Source organism: Hevea brasiliensis, chromosome 9, assembly GCF_030052815.1.
Source record: "Hevea brasiliensis isolate MT/VB/25A 57/8 chromosome 9, ASM3005281v1, whole genome shotgun sequence".
NCBI lineage: Eukaryota > Viridiplantae > Streptophyta > Magnoliopsida > Malpighiales > Euphorbiaceae > Hevea > Hevea brasiliensis.
In genome coordinates, this window is record NC_079501.1 from 22,880,823 (window position 1) to 22,904,262 (window position 23,440).

General features: G+C 32.6%; 1 protein-coding gene and 1 non-coding gene across 2 annotated transcripts; one reads left to right on the plus strand and one right to left on the minus strand.

The window, feature by feature from the left end:
• The first annotated feature begins 5,223 nt into the window (after window positions 1-5,223).
• On the plus strand, window positions 5,224-5,330 carry LOC131183623 (small nucleolar RNA R71). Its single transcript, XR_009151663.1, has one exon. It is a non-coding gene; the product is annotated as a small nucleolar RNA R71 (small nucleolar RNA).
• A 9,548-nt stretch (window positions 5,331-14,878) lies between these two features.
• LOC110659316 (expansin-A23-like) lies at window positions 14,879-23,365 on the minus strand. The gene is made up of 4 exons (XM_021817194.2): window positions 23,291-23,365; window positions 17,359-17,432; window positions 15,585-15,670; window positions 14,879-15,498 (listed from the first exon to the last, which is right to left on the minus strand). The coding sequence occupies exons 1-4, from the start codon at window positions 23,363-23,365 to the stop codon at window positions 14,879-14,881; spliced, it is 855 nt and encodes a 284-aa protein (XP_021672886.2).
• Between the last annotated feature and the right edge of the window lie 75 nt (window positions 23,366-23,440).

The window sequence follows — 23,440 nt, forward strand, 5'->3', positions numbered from 1 at the left end:
CACCCAACCTCACCAAAAACACATGTAATCTGCTGCAGATTTTATTGTTCTGCTCTGCATAAACCAGATAGCAATTTCAGCAGTTCACCAACCTTTCTCCATTGATATACATCCAACCTCATCAAAAATACAAGTCATTGGCTGCAGACACCCCTTTTTGCTGCAGATTTTATTTTCCTCTGCATGAACTAGATTGCGGCTCACCGCAGTTATGCGACAAAAGCTTATCGATTCTTTTGAAGGACTAAATTTGTCAAGTTAAATTACTTCCCCAATAGTTCTGACCCTTCTTCATTGAATTACATCTACAAGAGACAAAATTTAACAATGTCAAAAATTGAATTTGGGAGATTTAAGATAAAAACAAAATTAATGAAAATGAAAGTAAATCAACAAAAGCAAAATAAAAGGACTTGGGATGCCTCCCAAGAGGGCTAATTATAGTCCTTAGTGGACTTTTCATGAATTTCACTGAAAGAGGTGAGGATTGGAGAGCTTGTAACGCTTGCTCCTAGTATTGGGTCTCGGTTATGTAATGCTTCAATCTATGCCCATTGACCTTAAAATTCCCAGTTTTCACTCCAAATTTCTATTGCTCCATAAGGAAAACCTTAGAAACTCTATATGGACCAGTCCACCTTGACTTGAGTTTTCCAGGAACAATTTCAATCTTGAGTTGAACAACAAAAGCTGAATCACCTTCTTTGAATTCCTTTTTCCTCGGATGCTTATCATGCCAAACTTTAGTTCTTTCTTTGTAAATCGGGCACTTTCATAAGCATCCATCCTCAATTCCTCAAGCTCATTAAGTTGTAACAACCTTTTCTCACCACTTGCTTAAGATCAAAATTCAAGGTCGAATGGCCCAATATGCTCTATGTTCTAGCTCCACGGGTAAATGACAAGACTTACCATACACCAACCTAAAGGGAGTAGTTCCTATAGGGGTTTTGTAGGCGATCCTATATGCCCATAAAGCATCATCTAGTTTGATAGACCAATCTTTCCTAGAATTGTTCACAGTTTTCTCCAAAATATGCTTGAGCTCTCTGTTAGAAATTTCAACTTGTCACGAAGTTTGAGGATGGTATGGGGTAGCTATCTTGTGCACTACACCATACTTCCTCATTAAGCTCTCAAATTGCTTATTACAAAAATGGGAACCCCATCACTAATTATAGCCCTAGGAGCTCCAAATCTGCTCAAGACAAATTTTTCAAAAATTTTACTACCACTCTAGCATCATTAGTTGGAGTTGCAATAGCTTCCACCCACTTGACACATAGTCAACCCCAACTAAGATGTATCTATTACCATATGAAGGAGGAATGGCCCCATAAAATCTATTCCCCAAACATCAAATAATTCCACTTCAAGAATATTATTTAGGGGCATTTGATCTCTTTTGACAAATTTCCACTCCTTTGACATTTATCACAATCCAACACAAATTTCCTCACATCCTTAAAAGATTTGGCCAAAAGAAACCAGCTTGCAAAATTTTACTAGCTGTCTTAGAGATGCCAAAATGTCCTCCATAATCGAAGCATGGCAATGATGCAAAATACTCTGGATTTCCTCTTGAGAATACATCTTCTAATTAGACCATCACAACATCTCCTAAAGAGTAAAGGATCATCCCATCTATAAAACTTCACTTCATGCAAGAACTTTTCTTTTGTTGCCATGTCATACCTAGAGGTAAAACTCCACAAGATAGATAATTCACAAAGTCGCATACCAAGGTAGTTTAGCAACAAGAGAGAAAAGTTGTTCATCCAAGAAAAACTCATCAATAGGGATTTCATCCAATTCTTCACCATCCAATTTCAACCTACTAAGATTATCAGCAACTACATTTTCGGCTCCTTCTTATCTCTAATCTCCAAATCAAACTCTTGTAGCATCGAATCCACCTAATGAGCCTTGGTTTGGCCTCCTTTTCTGAGCAAATACACGATGGTGCATGATCTGAAAATATAACCACCTTTGAGTCAATAATGTAAGGTCTGAACTTTTCCAATGCAAAGACAATTGCCAAAAATTCCTTTTCGTTGTTGCATAATTTGTTTGAGCCTCATCCGGTGTTCTACTAGCATAATAAATAGCATAAGCCTTTTTGTCCTTTCTTTGACCAAGAACAGCCCCAATTGCATAGTTGCTAGCATCACACATAATTTCAAAGGTAGGCTCCAATCGGTGGTTGCATGATTGGTGCGATGATGAGCTTGCTTCAACCTGCAAAAGGCATCCAAACACTCTTGGTCAAATTCAAATGGTGTGTCATTACTTAACAAATTAGACAAAGGTTTAGCTATTTTAGAAAAATCCTTAATAAAGCGTCTGTAGAACCCGGCATGTCCTAGGAAACTTCGAATTCCCTTGACATTGGTAGGAGGAGCCATCTTCTCTATCACTTCAACTTTGGCTTTATCAACCTCTATTCCTCTGTTAGACACCAAATGTCCAAGCACTATCCCTTCCTGAACCATGAAATGACACTTTTCCCAATTTAACATAAGGTCGATATCGCACATCATGCAAAATTTTAGTAAGGTTATCCAAGCATATATCAAAAGAAGATCAATAAACAGAAAAATCGTCCATAAAACCCTCCATTATGTCTTCAATGAAATCTGAGAAGATTGCCATCATGCACCTCTGAAAAGTGGCTGGTGCATTACACAACCCAAATGGCATCCTTCTATAAGCAAAGGTTCCATATGGGCAAGTAAAAGTGGTTTTCTCTTGATCATTTGGATGGATAGGGATTTGAAAAAAACCTGAATATCCATCTAAATAGCAAAAGTAAGAATGCCTAGCTAGTCTTTCTAACATTTGATCAATGAAGGGAAGTGGAAAATGATCTTTTCTAGTGGCAACATTTAATTTTCTGTAATCTATGCACATTCGCCAACTAGTCACCGTTCTAGTGGGAATTAATTCATTATTTTCATTTTTGACCACTGTCATTCCACCCTTCTTTGGGACAACATGTACTGGGCTTACCCAAATGCATGCGAGATGGGATATATGATATCTGCATCAAGCAACTTCAAAATTTCCTTTTTAACAACTTCTTTCATATTTGGGTTCAACCTCCTCTGATGTTCAATAGATGGTTTACAATTTTCTTCAAGCGATTCTATGCATGCAAAAATGTGGGCTTATTCCTTTAATGTCATCTATGGTGTATCCCAAAACTTTCCTAAATTTTCTCAACACTCTTAACAACTTATCGACCTCTAAAGTACTCAAGTTTGCATTTACAATTCTTTGGATAAGTGTTATTCTGCCAAGAAATTCATACAGTGAGAAGGAAGTTGCTTAAGTTCTACCTTAGGTGCATCTTCTTCCTTGAATGATGATTGCTTAAATTCAGCTTTTCCTTTTGTGTGAGTTGAAAAATGGAGCGAGAAATGAATGGTGGACTTCCCTCTAAGTGTTGAGTATATGCAGCTACATGAGGGTTGTCATAGTCTATGCCTCCTCCATGAACCAAACAATTTTCAAGTGGATCTTACGGATATTTCTTTACGAAGTGTTCTTCAACCGACTCATCAATAATATCAACTCTCAAGCAAGTATCGACTTGAATGATGCTTTTTCATAGTGTTATTGATATTGAAAATTAAGCGCTCTTCACCAACTCTAAGAGTAAGCTTTTCTCCTTTCACATCAATCAATGCTCTATTTGTAGCTAGAAAGGGTCTCCCAAGATAATTGGAATATTAGAATCTTCCTCCATGTCCAAGATGACAAAGTCAACAGTATATAGAACTTTCCAACCTTGAGGCACATTCTCCAAAATCCCTTCAGATACTTGATTGTTCTCACATAATCAAGAGAAATGTGGGTTGGCTTTAGATCTCCCATGTTGAGCTTTTCATAGATAGAAAGGGGCATAAGGCTAACGGCCCCTAAATCACATAGAGCTTTTGTAGAACAAGACTCTCCAATGTGGCATGGAATTGAAAAACTCCTGGATCCTTAAGCTTTGGAGGAAGTTTCCTGCGGAGGATAGCACTACATTCTTACATCAAAGCTACAGTTTCATCATCTTCAAGTTTTCTCTTATTTGAGAGAATTTCTTTTAAGAATTTTGCATAAGAGGGCATTTGTGAAAGAGCATCAACAAAGGCACATTTATGTAAAGTTTCTTCAAAACCTCTAAGAACTTCCCAAATTGCCTATCAAGCTTGGCTTTGTGAAATCTTTGAGAAAGGGAAGTTGTGGCTTGTAGGGCTCGGGAGGTATATACTTCTCTTCTTTTTCTTCAAATTTCTCCTTACATTTTTCTGCACTCTCTTGTTTTCCACTCTCATGTTCCTTTCTCATTTTCTCTCTTCTCACTGTTTTCACTCTTCTCATCATTTATAACTTTACCACTTCTTAAAGTAATAGCTTGACAATGCTCTCTTGGATTTTCTGGTTGACTTGGAAGCTTTCCAAAAGATTTGGCACTTGAGGAAGATGCTTGTTGTGCAATCTGGTTTTCCAAAGATTCATTGTGTGTTTGCATTTGTTCCAGCCTTGCTTTCACCTCTCTCATCTCCTCATCATGCTTATTTTGGTTGGCAAGAATCTGTTGCAATAAAGCTTGATGGTGGAATTTCGTTCTTCTTTGTTTTGGTGGAGGGTTCATATTTTTCTGAAAATTAGGCAATGGTTGCCTATTTTGTGATATGGAACTTGACTTTCTTTGTTGTGGTTGAAAATTCTGATTTTGAACTTGATTTTCTGATTGCCCCATGAAAAGTTGGGATGATACCTCCAAGATGGATTGTACGTGTGAGAATAAGGATTCCCCCAGTGCTACTTTCCATCATTACCAACATATGCCGCTTGATCTCCATAATCTACTCCACGGTGGTAGTTTCCTCTGCATAAGCCACTTGTTGTGAACTTCGGTGATGATGTTGAACAAACCAACATACTCAAATCTTCCATCTTCTTATCAAGGACATTTGTAATTGCATCAAACTTTGCATTAATAATGTTGAATGGATAAAGATCATACATCCCAGTGACTTGCCTTTTACGAGTTGGAGTGGTCCTCTTGGACTACTCCAAAGATGAGTATTCTTTGCAATTTTCTCTAATAACTCATAAGCTTCATCTTCATGCTTTATAATAAATTCTCCTCCTGTTTGAGCATCAATAATTCCTCTGATTGCAGGAGTGACATTTGTGTAGAAATTCTGATTTATCATCCATTTTGGAATGGCATGATGTGGGCACAATCTTTCCAATTCCTTCCATCTCATCCATGATTCATAGAGAGTTTCATCTTCTCTTGGTCTGAAAGATGTCATTTGATTCCTCAGCTCTTGAGTTTTCAGTGGAAAATATTGTGCAAGAAATGCATCGATTAGTTGCTCCCAATTTGTAATGGAGTTGTGAGGTAAAGAATCAAGCCAATCCAATGCTCTATCTTTCAAAGTGAATGGAAATAGATTCAATCTTGCTGCATCATCGGACACTCCGAGTTGTTTTGCATGTCGCAAATCATAGCAAATTTCTTCAAGTGTGTGTGTGGATTTTCAGAAGGATGTCCTCCAAATTGAGAGTTTTGGATCATTTGAAGAACTCCAAAATCCATCTTGTAGCTGTTTGCATCAATCCTTGGTCTTGCTATGCTCTCTCTCAAGTCATCAAAACGAGGAAAAGCATGATCCATCATACTTCCCCTAGGCACGTTTGCATTAACAACTTCTTCTCCTTGGGCTTCATTTTCATTGTTTTGACCATTTCCAGCATTACCAACACCAATTCTAATTCTTTCATCAGCCATATTTGCTTCAATTTCGGTTTCTCTCGAAGCTTCCTTCCTTCTTCTGGTTTCTTTATTGTTGGCATTGCAAAATTTATCAATTTAATGATTGAAAAGTAAGGTTGTGTCACTTGAGCTTCTAGCTCTTCTCATAAAAGATTAAAGTACCTGAAAAAGAACAAACAAACACAAAATGAAAAGATAACAAAGATAAAACTAAAAAAAAAAAACAACTAAAATAATCAAGAATTCAATCTTAAACAAACAACTCCCCGGCAACGGCGCCAAAAACTTGATGCGTCCCAACCGCAAGTGCACGGGTCGTACAAGTAGTATAGAAAAATATCGATCCCACGAGGAGTTGTGTTAATGATTGAATTTTCGATATAAAAGTTGACTAAATTGAAGTATTTATGAGATTAAAATGATGAATTAATGGGTAATGGAGTGTGAAATCTAATTGTGCAAAATTAATATTCTATTCAACAATGTATTAATTAAACTAAAATTGCATCAAATAGAAATAAGCAAGTTCAAATATGGCAATATTTAAATTGGCAAATGATTAAATTCGATTAGAAATTAACAATGGTAAAAAGCGATTAGGAGTTAGGATTTCATATTCGAGCTATTTTGGGATTTTAAATTGGTTATCCAATCTTGTGAAACTAATGGGTTTTAAGGAGATTAATTCTTAAATCCTTTGAATTCCCTTTCGAGTGAGACAAAGAGTGCCTTAATCAAACTAATCCTACTTTCGTGGAGTTAGAATTAATTAAGACCCATTAAGTTCTTTAATTAATCTATGAATCCTCTTAATCCTTAGCCTATTTCTAGGTCTAAGTTAATTAAGTCCAATTTCACGATTATCTATCACAAGGCCTTCTCCTTTGATTGCTTCAACCATGGATTAAGAACATTACTCAATGGGATCCTACATTAAGCATGTCATTAAGCGTACAAGAAATGAATAAAACTCATTAAGAACACAAAATATAGATTACCCATTAAAATTCAACAAAATATCCAAAATAGTACAACCCTTTGTAATTAATCAAAAGTAAACTACTCTCTATCCATAATGCTTACAAGATATGATGAGTTTAAATGGAAATAAAGCTTTAATCTAGGCTAAGAAGTAAGTAATTAAACACTAGAAGTGTAGAAAAGTGTAAAGAAAGAAAGAAATCTGCAAATCTTAGTTGAAAATGGTGTGGAAGGTGAAATGACTCCTCAAATTCCGCTTAGCCTCCTCCTTTCTTCCTTTGCTCCTTGCCTCCTCCTTCTAAAATGAGAAAATGGGACTATTTATATCATTTTTCCGACATGGAGCCCTAAAATAGTATGTTCTAGGAGGAATACATTAAGGGAATCTTACGACTCATTAATGAGCTCTTTTTGGGATGCATAAGTGGGTGCATAAGTTATGCGATCCCTTATGCACATTCAGCGATCTGGGTTACTTATGCGGTTGCATGACTTAGTGCATAGGTTATGCACAATTTCGTGAATCTGCATAAGGGAGGTGAGAATGTGCATAAGGTATGCGATCTCCTTATGCACATTTACTGGTTACGAGCAGTGTTCTTCCTCCTTATGCGAGCGCATAGCTTATGCGACAAGTTATGCACGATTTAAATCAATGCATATTTCACTTGAAAACTTGTTTTTGGCATCTTTTTCTTTGTAGAAGACACTCCTCAATGGCAAAATTCTCTTTAGTCCTTCAAAAACACCATTTTTTCCTACAATACAAAGCAAAAATTACAAATTAATCCAAAGTTGACAATTATGGAAAACTAACTAAATAACTAATGAAATTAGCTAAAAATGACTAATAACCAAATAAAATGATTGTGAAATTAGACCTAAATGACTATGCAAAATATGTGCATCAAATTTGGGCATAGTCTCTTCATGAAAAATGAAGCATTTTAGGTCTAGTTTCATCTGCAATTAGCCTCATACCAATTGGAGTAACACAATTTCGGTTATGGCTCAAAACATATACTGGATTCAATAATTATCAACCTGCAAAGAAATTACACTCCCAAATTGCATTCCTTCAACTCCCAAACTACAAATTGGCATTCATGACACTTCTAAACATCATCGATTCATCTCAACACAATCAAATTCCAACAATTACACAAAATCTCCAATAATTAGTTCAAACCTCTAATTCAAATGATCAAGGTCAATAATACACATTCAATCAAATTTCTAATACATGAAACTTCATCTCCCAACATATAACTCATTCATCAACATCACAAATCACCTTTTACATGCATGAAATTATCAATATCCCATGCTTCTCAAAGCTGCTAAAATGAGGCAATTACACAAGTCTCCAATAATTTGTTTAAACCCTAATTCAAATTGTCAACCTCAAACATACACATACAATTAAATTCTAGTACATGTAACTACCTTAATCAACATCACTAATCACCATTTACATGTATGAATTAATCAAACTCTCATGGTTCCCATGGCTGCTGAACTCTAGGGTTCACCATTCCTCATCATTTTCTTCAATTTTCTTAGCATATCAACTCAATTCAACCTTAATTCAAGATGTAACTAAGGAAGGAAGAGAAATTATGCACTAACCTTGTTTCAAGAATTTCTCAAGCTTGTAAAACTTCAAAATTTCTCCTTCCTTTTGCTGCTTATAGACTTCCCAAGGTGTGAGGACTAACTTTAATGAAGGAACTTATGAGAATTAGGGTGAGAATGGAAGGATTTAGAGCTTGCATGAAGAACATTCATGGAGGAAATGAGAGAATAAGATTTCGCCCAAGAGAGAATAAAATGAAGAAGATGAGTTAGTGGATGGATTTTGTCTCCTTATGCCTTTATATACCCCCACTAACATTAATTTATTAATTATAATAATTAAATTTTAACATTTCAAATAATTCCCCTCATTTTTCTTTAATTACATTACATATAGTTTCATGTTTTCATGAGATTTTTAAAATTTTAATATCACTCATTTTAATGGACATTTAGGTCAAAAGTCAACTCTAGGTGCCAAATGACAAAAATGCTCCTCTTCGAGTTACAGTCAAACTTTTTCGGTAATACCGATTAAATTTCTAACCCGACGGTTTCTTTAATTTTCATTTTCATCTATACCAATTAACTAAATTTTTTTTTGACATTTTTAATATCATGTATACCTCAGTAAACCTTTAATTAAGTTCCAAAAATTATTTTCTAGGGTTCCTCGTGGGTCTAGGGTCGTCAACTGTCTACGCAGTGACTTCTCGATACGGTCACCAATCGCTGGAATCACAACTCATTTAACCTAGTTACATTCATTTCTTTTATTTTTTCTTAATTTTTCTTGTATTTTCTTATCATTTATTCCATCATTTTATATCTCCTCACTATCATTTAAGTGTAGTTCCAGATATCCTAGCTATCCGGACAGATATTAATCGTCGGAATAGTAGAATATATGGACTACCTACGGTGAGGGTGTTACAACCTCAATTTTCCTTTTCTCAACTTATCCTCAATTGGCACCACTCCTACCTTTTCTCTAATACTCTTATTATGAACTTTATCTAGTCTAATATAGCCACTCATCTCCCTTAACATTCTCATCTCCATAACTTTTATCTTAGACACATACGACTCTTTCGGTGCCCAACACTCAGTACCATATAACATGGTCGGTCCTATGGGTGTACGGTAAAATTTTCCTTTCAACTTATTGAAAATTTTGCGATCACATAAAACTCCTGTGGCACGTTTCCACTTCAACCATCCTGCTTTAATCCAATAATTAACATCCTCCTCACATCCCCATCCACTTGAAGGATTGAGCTGAGATATTTAAAGTGATTACTTTGGGGCAGTACCACCCTATCCAAACTAACTACTTCCTTGTCCCCCAGATAATCCTTCAATGACAATGCATTCAAAACCCTCTTGTGATTATACTCTGTGTTCACGAATGTGACTTTGAATCCATGTTTAACTAAGCACTGTGAAGGTTCCATCAAAGGAATCACATGCCTTTGGGCTGGATAAGGTATGGATAAAATATGTCGTTTGCCCATATCCTCTTTTTTCCTCTTTTTTTTTTTAAGTCACTTTTTCAAGTTTTCAGATGTCATTTCGTAGCTCAGTTCATGCAGCTTTATATACGTATAGAAGGTGACTGAATCCAGGAGCCAATCCTTATGGCATTGTCTTCATGTGCATCGATGCTCGTTGGAATCTTCTATTCTTTATATGCTGTTGTTTGGTTCATTTATTTGTTTCTTTACTGATTCTGAAGATTTATCCTGTTGTTTTTTGTGTTCATTCCATGCTTCATGTCTCTATCAATAATTCTTGTAGAGGATCACAAGGATACATTGGGGAACTGGCCATTTACAGTGACATGGACGTGACTCCTTCCCAGTAAATGAACTTTCATTGTAAAAACTAGAAGGACCTTGCCATAAACGTTAATTTTGTGATAATAGCATCAAAATCTCAGCCAGCAATTCATGGTCATCTATTCTATTTATGCATTTAAGGATTATAATTATATCACATTGACGCATTGGCAGCATTGCTATGCTTTAATTAAACTTGACACAGCGACACTTCACTACTCACTGACCAAATCACATCACATGGCAACAATTACTTAGCAAGTAGAAAGTACAGGGCCTGGAGGCCTGTAGAAATGAATAAAGCTTCTCTGAAAGCTACAGTATGCAAGTGCTCGTAAGCTAGACAATAAATTTCAACAGGTTGTTAGAGTTGACTTTGTTGCAGCTCAGGACACCCATTTCAGACAATGTCTTTTCTGACTTTTGTTTGTGGTTATTGTTAGGCTGGAGGTTAACATGAATTCAATCCAGTGAAGTTCATAGGGAATTTGCACAAAATTCTGTTTTGTGCAGTTTTAGCTAAAAACACCACCAGAAATCAAATCATATTCAAACCAAACCAAACGAAAATGAAAAGGTCTACTTTGGTTTCAGGATCTTGTGAAGGCTCGGGTTCAAGCTTGTAAATTAGTGGAAGTGGAATTGTAAGAAAGCAGGTCCAGGAGAAGTACAGGTTCCTCATCCTGGGAGGACTGGACATGCATGGAACTAGTCCTTTCATGGGCTAGAGACCCACAGACCCTGGGCCTAACCTGAATATAAAAAGTTAAGGTTTTTATTTTTTGAATTGACAATTTAGTATTTGTCATATTTTATATTTAATAAATGACATTTTAATAATTTATCATTTAATATCACCTATATAAAATATTTAACGATTTAACATTTCATTTTATTATATATATTAAAATGGGTTGGCATACGTAAAAATTCTTTTTTTTTTGGTTTCTTTAAATCTTTATTATTAATCTATGATATTAGATTAATGGAGTTTGTTATTCACAATTTCTTCTTTGCATAAATCAAATTCTTGTTGTGTTTTTTTTTTTAATTATTTTTTAAATTAAAGGTATTCTTGTTGATTCATATTTTAATTTTATTTTGCAATCAATTTCTTTATTATTTTTATGTGAAATTATTGCAGATATTGTCACGACCCAACCTATGGGTCGGACCGGCACTAGGACCTGGGCCAGTCTAAAGCCCTCGAAGCCCGTAGTAAGCTTAACTATTCACTCAACCCAACTCTAAGGCCCATTTGAGCCCAATTCCAAGAAATCAACCGGACAGAGTCCGGCCATAAAATGAACCTACCAACGGGGAGTTTTTGACTCACCCGACCTGTAAATACAGTAAATACTCAATTTGGGAGCTCAGCTCACCCTCCACATACTTATCAGCATAAAAATAAATGGGAGCTCAGCTCCCCCATCCAATCCATCAAACATGCATAGAATATTAAGTTTACAGGTCCAAAATAATAATTTAGTTTACAGACCCATATCAAATAAACATTCCTAACACATACGGAATTCTAGAAATTTATAGAATTACACAAACATAAATAAATAACCTGCGAGGGAGAAAGCAGGTTAACCTCAAAAATATCTTTCTGTGGCCTGGAAAAATATTAAACAGGAGTGAGCATTCGACTCAGAGAGTAAAATATCAATTTTAACCATAATCTCTATAACTATCTAAAACTAATGCAACCTGTAAAGTGAAATGCAACATCAGTAACAAATTCATATCATAACAGCAAAAAGGTAATTTGGAGCACTCACACACCCAGTAATATCAATCATAATATATGGGAGCTGATCCCCTATACAGCTCTCTTAAATCCAACCTGGTGCCAGCGAAGAACTCAAGCCGGACTTTCGCTTAATAAACCAAATCGGGGTCCCAGCGAAGAACTCAAGCCGTGACTACCCCGAAGGACCGGGTCCCAGCGAAGATCTCAAGCCGTGTCTACCCGTCCTATCCATAGTCCACACCACATCACACGCACACCAACGTACGCACACTGCTCCAAATTACCACAACAACATCCATGGCACTTTAACAGTTATAAATGCAACATAAAACGTGCCTAGAGTTTATCTACATAGATACATACATATAAGTGATGCATGGACATGCTTGAACATATAATAATAGTGAATTACAATTAAAATTAATATTTTACTCACAGACTTGACAACGGTCACTGTGGCGGCTGGGCGGAGGAAGAAGGCTGTCCCGTCTCACTTGACAAATACATTACAATTATTTAATACAAATGACTCAATACAAATCAAGAAAAGACCAAATACGTCCTAAGTCGTGCCGAAAATTCGGCAGAGTCTCCCCTATACCTAAGACCTACCCAACCTGCAAAAGGGCTCAAAACACACTTCTATATTCACAACCCATATATCCACAACTCAATCTCATCACACAGCCCCTCCTGAGCCCATCAAATCAATCATCCATCACAATATGTAAAATTTCAATTTAGTCCTTATAATTGATCATTTTTGCAAAAACTACCCAAACAAGCTCTAAAAATTCTAAAACTTTGCCCCGTGGTCCTTAACAATATTACTAGGCTATTGCAAAAAAAATCATAATTTTCTGAGTTACCACGAATATTTTATGGATTTTTAATCCTATTTAAGCACTAGAAAATTACGAAAAAGCAAGGTTCGGGTTTACCTTTGCCAATTCCGACTCTGAGGATGCTCTCGGGACGTCTGACAATGGGGGGTTAGCCAAAACCTCGGTCCAATTCGGAGACTTTTCCGGTAACGGGTCTGTCTGGCCGGAAATTCACAGACCTGGTCAACTGTCAAATTTCCACGAATTGAGGATACCTACACGAAGCCCACAACACGGGGGTTAGTACATAAATTTTTGAGAATTTTCTAAGCTCATTTAATGCTCGAAAAGACACTGCGAAGTTCTGTGGGACCCACCGAAAAACGGTATCGGAAAAATTCGAAATTTATGTTGCCGCGAAGCTCTCGACGAGTGGAGCACTCTGGTACTCTCGGTTTTTTTGTGGGGTTCACGGTTTGTGAGAAATCTAGCCCGAAAGTCAAAATGGGCTAAAACTTCGCGGGTAAAAATTGGACAAACCGCTTGATAGATTTCGGTGTTCTTGGTGTCTATGGAAAGCTCTCGATGAGTAGATGAGTTTAGACACAAGACCTGATCCGATTGGTGGCCGGATCGGCCGAATTTTAGCTGGGAAGTCGAACAGTCGAGCGTGCGTCGCTCCACTTCGAGCGCCGTTTTCCGGCGTTCCAAGCAGCGGCCGGTGGGCTAGGACGGCTGGGGGTGGGCGTCGGCGAGCTAGGGTGGCAGGGGAGGCGGCGGCGCGGCAAGGGGAGGAGGGAGGAGAGAGAAAAAGAGAGAGAAAGGGAGGGAGGTCGGACGCACGAGAGGAAGGGGAAAGAAGAAAAAGAAAATGCCGGTCCGATTCGACCGGTCCAATCCGGTCCTGTTCAATTCGGTCTGTTCGATTCAGGATACAAAATTTTAAATTTGTACTCTGCCTCAAGACCGAAAACGAGGTCCAAAAATTCCGAAAAAATTTCAGAAAACTCAGAAAAATTCGTAAACTCCAAATATATTTTTAGTTTTGCCACGTGGTCTTTAAATTAATTTTTAAAAATCATCTAAATTTATATTTTCGGAAAATCGAACCCGATTTTTAAAATCCGAAAAATCTCAAATAATTTCTTAAAATTTAAATAAAATTAAAATATCAATAATACTCATAAAATATAAAATTTAAAATTTTTGGGGTGTTACAGATATTTTGTTCAATTAATAGTGTACCATATAAAGCTCTCATCAACAATTTAATTCAATGGTTCTTTCCATTTGTCTGTTTGTTTATATATCTTATACAGTATGGTTACTAAAAGAATTATTTAAATTAATTTGATTTACATTTTTATCTTGATTTATGTTATTAAATTTATTAATTGGATTCCGTATATTATATGCTCAATTAGTTGAATTTTTATATATAAGTTTTTTTTTTATCTATTTCAATAATTAATTTCTTCAATTATCCATTTATTCATTCTTTATTTCTTTTTTTTTCTTAAGTAATAAGATCATAAAAATATTTTATTATTAGGGATATTTTTTCTAAAAGAGTCAAGCTTAAATTTATATATATTCAGCGTGAGTTCGAATGAATTGAACTTAAATTCAACTCGAATTTAAAAAAAATTATTGATAAATCACTCCGCTCAATTCTTTTATAACTTATTTGTAGCATATTATTCTTGTCCCTTTTTATTTTTAATTTATTGTACATAAATTCAGTTTATTTTGTACTTCGAGATACTTTGATGCCCTATTCATGAGGTAAAGGGGAATATCCATGGAGAATAGTTCAAAGGCCTTCATCCTCCATGAATTCTGGCTTTGTGTTACATCATTTTATTACATGTTTAAAGTTTATACATATTTTCCTATTTTATCCTGGCTTTGTGTTATACCATTTTCTTTTTCAATTTATTGGCAGACGTTAACTGTTAAAAGAAACAAACACTTGAAAAATATATTGTGACCAATAAGATGATGCCACATTAAGAAGACTAAGAGTCTTTTATTGTTACTACATTATTTTCCATTTTTTTTTGTTGTCAAGTCCTAAAATTCAAAGAAGAGACAACATCCCATATAAAACAACAAAAACCTGTTGCTAAAAATTTTTTTTCCCATCATAAGTTTGTCCAAATTGCCAATTAGAAGCAGCAACACCATCAAACTCGAGTGTGTTCAAATCACTAGTAGTCACCTGGAATGACAAACTTTGCCCTACCAAATTGGTTCCAGTCTGCCAAACTTGCCCCCAGTTTCTTGACATTTGTATCCATCCACTACTAGAGCCCTTAATCTTGACATTGATGACATCTCCAGCCCCTCCAACATTATACGGCAACACAGTAATCCAATTGGGATTGCCCTTAATCTCAAACTTGACCCCTCCTTGTTTAGAGCACAAGATTCTGCGATACTTGACAGGGACAATCCCAGCTTTGTATTTAGCAATCTTGGTGAACATGGGCATGGACAAGTCAAAGTGTTGCAGTGGGGGATTGCACCAATTGCCTTCTGGTTTGGAGTTATTTGGAGGGCAAAAATTGGTGGCAGTAATCTTAATAGTGCCAGCATTTGGTATGCACCATTGTGGATCATTGACACACATTATCTCAAAGCAAGCACCACAAGTTAATCCATCTCTGAACAATGCTGTGCTCAGTGCAGCTGTTTGGAGTCCATAACCTTGTTTGAATAGATCACCATAGCCACAAGCTCCCTCTGCATTCCAATGACCAATCCAGCAATCAATTAATTAAAATATAATAAGATAAATAAAAAAAAAAAAAAAACGTATGGATACTTACTCATGGTCTCAGCACCACTCATGTCACCATAAAATGTTGCATGTGCATCATGCCATGAAGGGTCTACTCTTCCGCTAGCGGCGGCCGTAGCAAAAAATGACAAAAAAATTACGGATATAGTGAAGTTCTTAAAGGTGGCCATGCTTGAGAGAAGATAAGAGATTAAAGATTTGCTAGAGCTATAGCCTTAGTTCTTGCTATTTATAAAGCCAAGAACCAATCACCAATAACCAAAATCATGGTAATTGAGGACATGCAATCACGGAAATTCATTGTCCAGTCAAGCTAATTAAGTATTTAACTAAATTACTCTAATTAAAATAGAAATTTTTTTAATAAAAAATCTGACAAAATACAATTAGATTTAGATCTGCTTAATATTAATATTAAGAAAAACACTTTTTAAAATAAATCAGTTAGGGGTATTAAAAAATGACTTAAAATTATATTTGATAAGTAAAATATTAAAATAGTAAAATAATTTTTTATAATAACATTTAAAATATCATTTTTTCTTTAAAAAAAATAGACAATTTTAGCACTTAGTGATTGACTTGACTGGCTTTGCAATGATGAAGGCAAACAAGGTTTGAAATTGTAAATTTTCTTCTTTCTTGAGCCAAATAAATAAGTAAATAAACTTTTTTTTCCCCTTTCCGCTTATATCAAAATTTAGAACATTGACAAGACGGTAATATATATATATATATATATATATATATATATATATATATATATATATATATATATATATATATTACAATTGGATATATATATCTTATAATTGGATAATAATTACATATTTTTTTTCAGTAGATAATTACGTATTTTCTTTCCAATTATGCATGGCATTACTTTATTAACACAGTCTATTTTTTGATCAAGTTTCCATTAAAAGATCATTTAATTTAACAAGTACAGTCAACCTTTAGTGATTAATTATATATATATATATATATATATATCTCTTATAATTGGATAATAATTACGTATTTTTTTTAGTAGATAATTACGTATTTTCTTTCCAATTATGCATGGCATTACTTTATTAACACAGTCTATTTTCTGATCAAGTTTCCATTAAAAGATCGTTTAATTTAACAGGTACAGTCAACCTTTAGCCATTAATTAATTAATTAATTGTAATGTATGATTATAGTTATAAATTAGTTATATTCTATGGTTACTTGATTTAAAATAAGGTAAAATTATTTTGCTATAAAAAATAAAGTAATTTAATGAAATTTTAAAATTATCTCATTAAATTTTATAAAATGATACTATTTTTCTTAAAATAGTCAATTACGAAAAGATTTATTAGTTTATTAAAAAATAAAATTTCTTTAATATTTTAAATTATTATATTTTTTACAACATCGGAAATTTTAATTAAAATAATACATATTAAATGTGAAATGCTAAATAAATATATTTAATTTAATTTTATTTATAATATTTGTAATATTATTAAATGATATTATGTTTGCTATTTTATGTGAAAAAAATTTATTTTTTCTGTTAAGTTAATAAATTTTTTATAATTAACTATTTTACAGAAAAAAAATCATTTTATAAAAATTAAATGAGATAAATTGTAAAATTTTATTAAATCATATTATTTTTTTTAATAAAATAATATTTACTTTATTTTAAATTAAGTAACCATAAAATACACTATAAATTATTTAATAACTCAATGATAAAGTTATTATATTAAGGAATAGGGATATATAATTTTTTTAACTTAAAATTTATTATTTTTTATATAAATATAACACAATTATAACACATTAATTTATTAAACATAAATGTTAAAATTAATAAATATTTCCCAGATAAAATATATTTCTTTATTTATAAGTCTCTTATGATTATAATTAATTTTATTCAATTGTTATAAATGTTGGAAAATTTTTTCTATAGTATAGTTTTTATATAATTATGTCAATTGATTTTTCATAATTAAAATAGGTTGAAATATTTTTTATATGATAGTTTGGTGTTTGGATTCAAACACTATAATTTCTATAGCATTTGAAAATAAATTACTCCTTCCGTTTACTCTTATCGGTCATTTTTTAAAAGTTGTCTTGTTTAAAATTATTTCTCGATTAAGAAGATTAAAGAGTATTATTTTTTTAAAATTTTACCCTTATCTCTATTAAACATAATAATTCTTTTTTTTTATATATAAATTCTTCTACTTTATTTTTTAGTCGATCTAATCTTATTGATACCATCAACTAACTGCAAACTTCTTTTAATATCTAAATGCGAAGGCCAGCGAGATTAACTCAAAGCTGTGTTTACCCCGACTTATCCATAATAAGGATTGGGTCCCAGTGAGTTAAGCTCCAGCCGCGTTTACCCGTCCTATACATATCCATATATACACTACATATACACTAACTCACTAACACAGCTCCAGATCGTCATAAAATAATAATTACAGCGATATCATCAAAAACAAATGCAATATAAGGCGTGACTAATTTTTACTACATACATATATATATAAGTGATGCATGAGCATGCCTTGAAAATATAATAATATTGAAATTATAAATAAAATCAATACCTACTCACAAATTAATCGAAAGTTACTGCGGCAGCTGGGCGAAGGAGGAAGGCTGACCAGGCTCACCTAAAATATTATATTAAAAATTTTATCAATATTTATTTAAAACAAAATTTAAAATAATCAATGAACAATCATAAGTTTTGCCGAAAATCCAGCAGAGTTTCCCCTATATCTAGGACTTACCCAACTTATAAAAATATCCAAATAATACTTCTAAATCTTAATTTCCCACAACCACATCTCATCAATGTTATATGCCCCTCCTAGATCCTCAAAAACAGTAAAAAATCATATAGCTATACATAAAATAATTATTTAAAAATTTAGATTGTTACATCATCTCTCCTTATTACTATCAAATCTTATTATTATTTGATGCTCAATGGTTATTAAAATAAAATTATGAAAAGATTGATTAATGTGGTAATGTTAGATTTTCAATAATAGCTATAAATAAGTTAAAAAAAATAGAGTTCAAAATTCGATCGAGGAAAATTGAATAAATTTTTAACAATTTTTAGAAATTTGATCAATTATGCCGAGAATAAAAATTTTGGATAAAATTGTCAAAATGTAATAAGATTTGGTTTTTTTGGGTCAATGGACCTTTCTCAAAACTTATTTTATCATTTCTCTCTTTTAAATAAATAGTAATTTAGTCAAATTAAATAGTTTTATTTTAATTTAAATGAACTAATTATTTTCTTAATTATCATAAGTGTAAAAACTTTAAACAACAATAAATAAATGCGAATAATGAGTAGTTTTTAATTATATTTTTAACCATTATGACTGAACATTGGACTACTACTTTGAAAGAAATCATTTACCAAGTGTCTTAAATGCAGCTATTGAGATTTCAATTGTTTCAATCATAATTTATTTTAAAAAAGTTGACATATATAAGGAATAGTATTTCATGGATAAATTGATAAGAAAATGATTTCAAATAGAATTAAATGCCCATAAATAATTCATATAGCCAATTCAATCAATTTAAGTTAATGATTAATTATTGTTATATATACAAAGTAGTTAATGTGCATTTTTTTTAACAAATTTGCCCTTTTATGTTTTATATGAAAGTTTAAATTTCAAATTTTATCTTTTTTTTATATAATTTTTATTAATTTATTTCTCTCTAAATGTATATCTATCAATTTTAATTTTTTTTCTTCATTTAATTTCCGTTAATTTATTTATATCATCAACTTTAGTTTATATATTTCCTCATTTAAGCTCTGTTTATTTTACAAAAAAATAATTTATATATAAAAATATTTTTCATATTTTTTATAAAAATATTTTTTATTATTTGATTACAATGTTAAATTAATGATATGTATTTATTTAATGTATATATAAGTGTTTTCGAATTTTAATAATATTATAAATTTTTAAATAATAAAAAATGACTTTCTTTATTAAAAAATAAAAGTTATTTTACTTAAAAATAACTTAATTTTTCTTTAATTAACATTAAAAAAAAATATGAACCATAAAATAAATAGAGCTTTAATATATCTTCTAAATTATTAATTTTAAAAAACAAAATACGCTATGAGAAAAGGGATTCATTTGACCCTAAAATAAGATATTTAGAATCTCCTTTCATTTTATTAAATTCTCAATCTTGATATTTTGTTTTTATAATATTATCTTTTAATAATTTAAAATAATTTTGATTATTTAGTTGCATTTTGTAAATGTAAAATTTATCAAAATAGTTCAAATTTTATTAACTCAAATAATTTTATTATAATATAAAATGTAATGCAATAATTAATCAAATTATATTATTCAAACATCGAAATATAAATTTTATATTATTATATAAATTTTAATATATTCCATGGATTTTAAATATATGATTATATATAAATATTAAAAATAAATGTAACTGTCACGATCGAAATTATGGACCGGATCAGCACTAGAACTTGAGTCAGCATAAGGCCTTTAAAACCCGCACTAAGGCCAACTATCTTTCAACCCAAACACCAAGCCCATATTTAGCCAAATTTCAAGAAAACAACCGGATAGAGTCCGGCTATAATATGGACCATCCAACAGGGAGTTATTAACTCACCCGATCTGTAATCTCAACATAATACATTTTGAGAGCTGAGCTCACCCATCAATCATTCACAAATCAAAAATAAAATCAATAGGAGCTCAACTCTCTCATCCATCATAAGTATCTAACCACACAATTACACATACATAAAGTTTATAAATTTCAATTCCAAATTAATAAATATTACAGTACAACTAAATATTATGGTCCTATGTATGCGGAGGTCTAGAATTAAAATTTAATATTACAAAATACGAAAATAGTAGCAAGTGAACCTGCGAAGAAAAATGCAGGTTAATACCCAAGAAAAGAAAAACTCTCCTGTAACCTGGAAAAATAAGGTGAACAGGAGTAAGCGTTTGACTCAGAGAGTAAATATTGATTTTACGTACAATTTCTATAACTATCTAATTCTAATGCATCATTAGAAATGAAAATACATCATCTTCATACAAGTCATACAAGTTACATAAAAGATAATCTGGAGCACTTACACACCTCTGTCAAATCCATACTCACACATACATATATGGGGAGCTAATCCCCCTACCCAGCTTTCTTAGTTATAACCTCTGCTAGCGAGATCAACTAAAATCCGAACTTTTTCTTATTATTCAAATGCTGGGCCAGTGAGATCGACTAAAAGCCGTGCCTACCTTGACTTATCTATAATAAGGATCGGGTCTCAGCGAGTCAAGCTTCAGCCGCATCTATCCATCCTACCCATATCCATATACACTACATACACATCAACTCACACATACAGCTCCGGATTATCAAAACACAACAATCAAAACAATATCATCAAGTATAAATGCAAACAGGGCATGCCTAATATTTAACTGCATATATATATAAATGATGCATAAGCATGCTAGAAATATAATAATATTAAAATTGTAAATAAAATCAATATCTACTTACAAACTTATAGGAAGTCATTGTGATGACTAGGCGGCGGAGGAGGAAAGGTTGATCAGACTCACTTAAAATTATGTTTATAACAAATTCATTAGTACACAATTTTTTTAAACAAAACCTTTAAGAAACAATGACACCCTATTTTTATGCCGGAAAATCAGACAGAGTTCCCCCTGCACGTAGAACCTATCCAACTTATAAAAAGGTTCAAATAACATTTATAAATCTCAATTTTCCACAATCACAACTCATCAACAACATATGGCCACTCTTGGGTCCTCTAAATCAATCAATAATCACAAATTAAAAAAAATTACATTTTAGTCCCAGAAACTAACTTTTTACCAAAAACTATCTAAACGAGCTTTAAAAATTATAAAATTTTGCCCCATGGTCCTTAGCAATATTGTTAAGTTAATACAAAAGAAATTATAATTTTTTAACCTATCACGAATATTTTATGAATTTTTAATATAATTCAGGCACTAGGTAATTAAGAAAACTTAGGGTTCGGGTTTACCTATGCTAATTCCGATGCTTGGGACGTGTCGAGGGTGTCTGAAAATAGTAAGGTAGCTTCTAACATCGACCCCATTCTAAAGTATTTTCGGTAGCCTATTTGTCCGGCCCACAATTTTAAACTCGAGTAACAGTGGAATCTTCTCGAAACAAAAGTATCTACGCGAAGTTCACAATGCTAGGAGTTAGAAAAAAAATACCTACGAAATTAATTAAGCTCGTTTAAAGCTCAAAAATCACAGTGAAGCTCGTGGGACCCAAAGAAATTTTGGTGTCAAAAAATTTTGAAATTTATATCCTCGTGAAGCTCTCATCATGTAAAGTACGTTAGTACTCTCGGATTTCTCATTGGGTTTCCAGTTTGGGAGAAATTTAGCCTAAAAATCAAAATAGGCTAAAATCCCCGAGCAAAAATTTGACATTCTACTCTATAAAACTGGGTAATCTTAGTGTCTATGAAAAGCTTTCAACGAGTAAAATGTGTTTGGGATAAGACCCGGTCCAATTAGTGGCCGGTTCGATCAGATTTTGGCAAAAAAAAATTGAGCTATGTGCTGCGCGAAAAGGGGTTTTTGGAGGCATTTTCCGGCATCCTGGGGCGGCGACCGATGAGAGGAAGGAAGGGGCGCCGGTCGTCAAGGAAGAGAGGGGTGATGGCTGGCCGGTAAGGGGAGGTGGGAGGAGAGAGAAACGAAACTTAGTTTTCTTAACTTATATTGTATTAGTTTAGTTTTTGTTATTTATTTTGGATTTATGTAATAACATATGAATGTTAACTTGGGTTGTAATGAAAATTTGTTGAATGAAAATTGAATTTTAGTTTATTTTGTTGTGTTGAATGAATGAAAAAGAATATTGTGTTGAATGTGAGCTTCTTATTTGAAAAAAAGTGCGAATTATAAATGAATGAAAGTGCAATATTCACATATATTTCGTTAATAAAAGACCAAATTGTTGTATTATTTTAAAGTTAAATTATAAATATTTGAACAACAAAATATGAAAATTAATCCATAAATGAGAAAACAAAAATCAATTATATTCTTTATTTGATTAATTATTCATTTTCATGAACTGTTGTTATTGTAACACTTATAATATTGACATTCATTTTTCAGATTTACTTTAAATAAAATATTTTTCTCATTTAAAATAACGTAACATCAATTCAATGCATAAGCATATATATATATATATATATTATACATACATATAATACGTGAATTAATATAATAATCCCCAAGCGCGTCCTTATCAAAGAGTGATCGTTATCTAACACAGAGCAAGTCTCTTTAACAATTTTATTACTCTGCCCATCAGGTTAGCTTTCATCTAATCCTAAACATAAATTTCAAATACGATATTTTATCTTATTTTGATGATAATTTATTTTGAAATTATGCAATTTAATTAATTTTTATATGCATAAAAGTAAATTTAATTTTCAAAAATATATTCAAAAGAAAATTATCTTTTGGGATTAATAAAAAAATACTATAGTGTTCGAATTAAATGAATATGAAATTATTTTAAAAAATATTTTATCATCTTAATTAATTAATAATAAATTTTATTAAATTAAAAAATAAAAAGCAGTAACGGCAATACCTGCACAAAAATTTGAACGTCCACTAAACTTCTCCGAGAAGCTGGCTTCGCGACGAACAGCAAGCCAGAGGGCATTTCCGTCACTTCGATAAACATGGGCCAACTTCAGCTAGATTGATCACTGGACCACGCAAGTAAAACACGGTCAAC

Coding starts and splice junctions, on each gene's coding strand:
- LOC110659316 (XM_021817194.2), bottom strand. CDS start 23,365: ATGCCCTCTGGCTTGCTGTTCGTCGCGAAGCCAGCTTCTCGGAGAAGT. Junction 17,433..23,290: donor ACGTTCAAATTTTTGTGCAG/GTATTGCCGTTA, acceptor TTATAAATAAAG/AAATATATTTTATCTGGGAA. Junction 15,499..15,584: donor GAGTGGTGCTGAGACCATGA/GTAAGTATCCAT, acceptor ATTGGAATGCAG/AGGGAGCTTGTGGCTATGGT.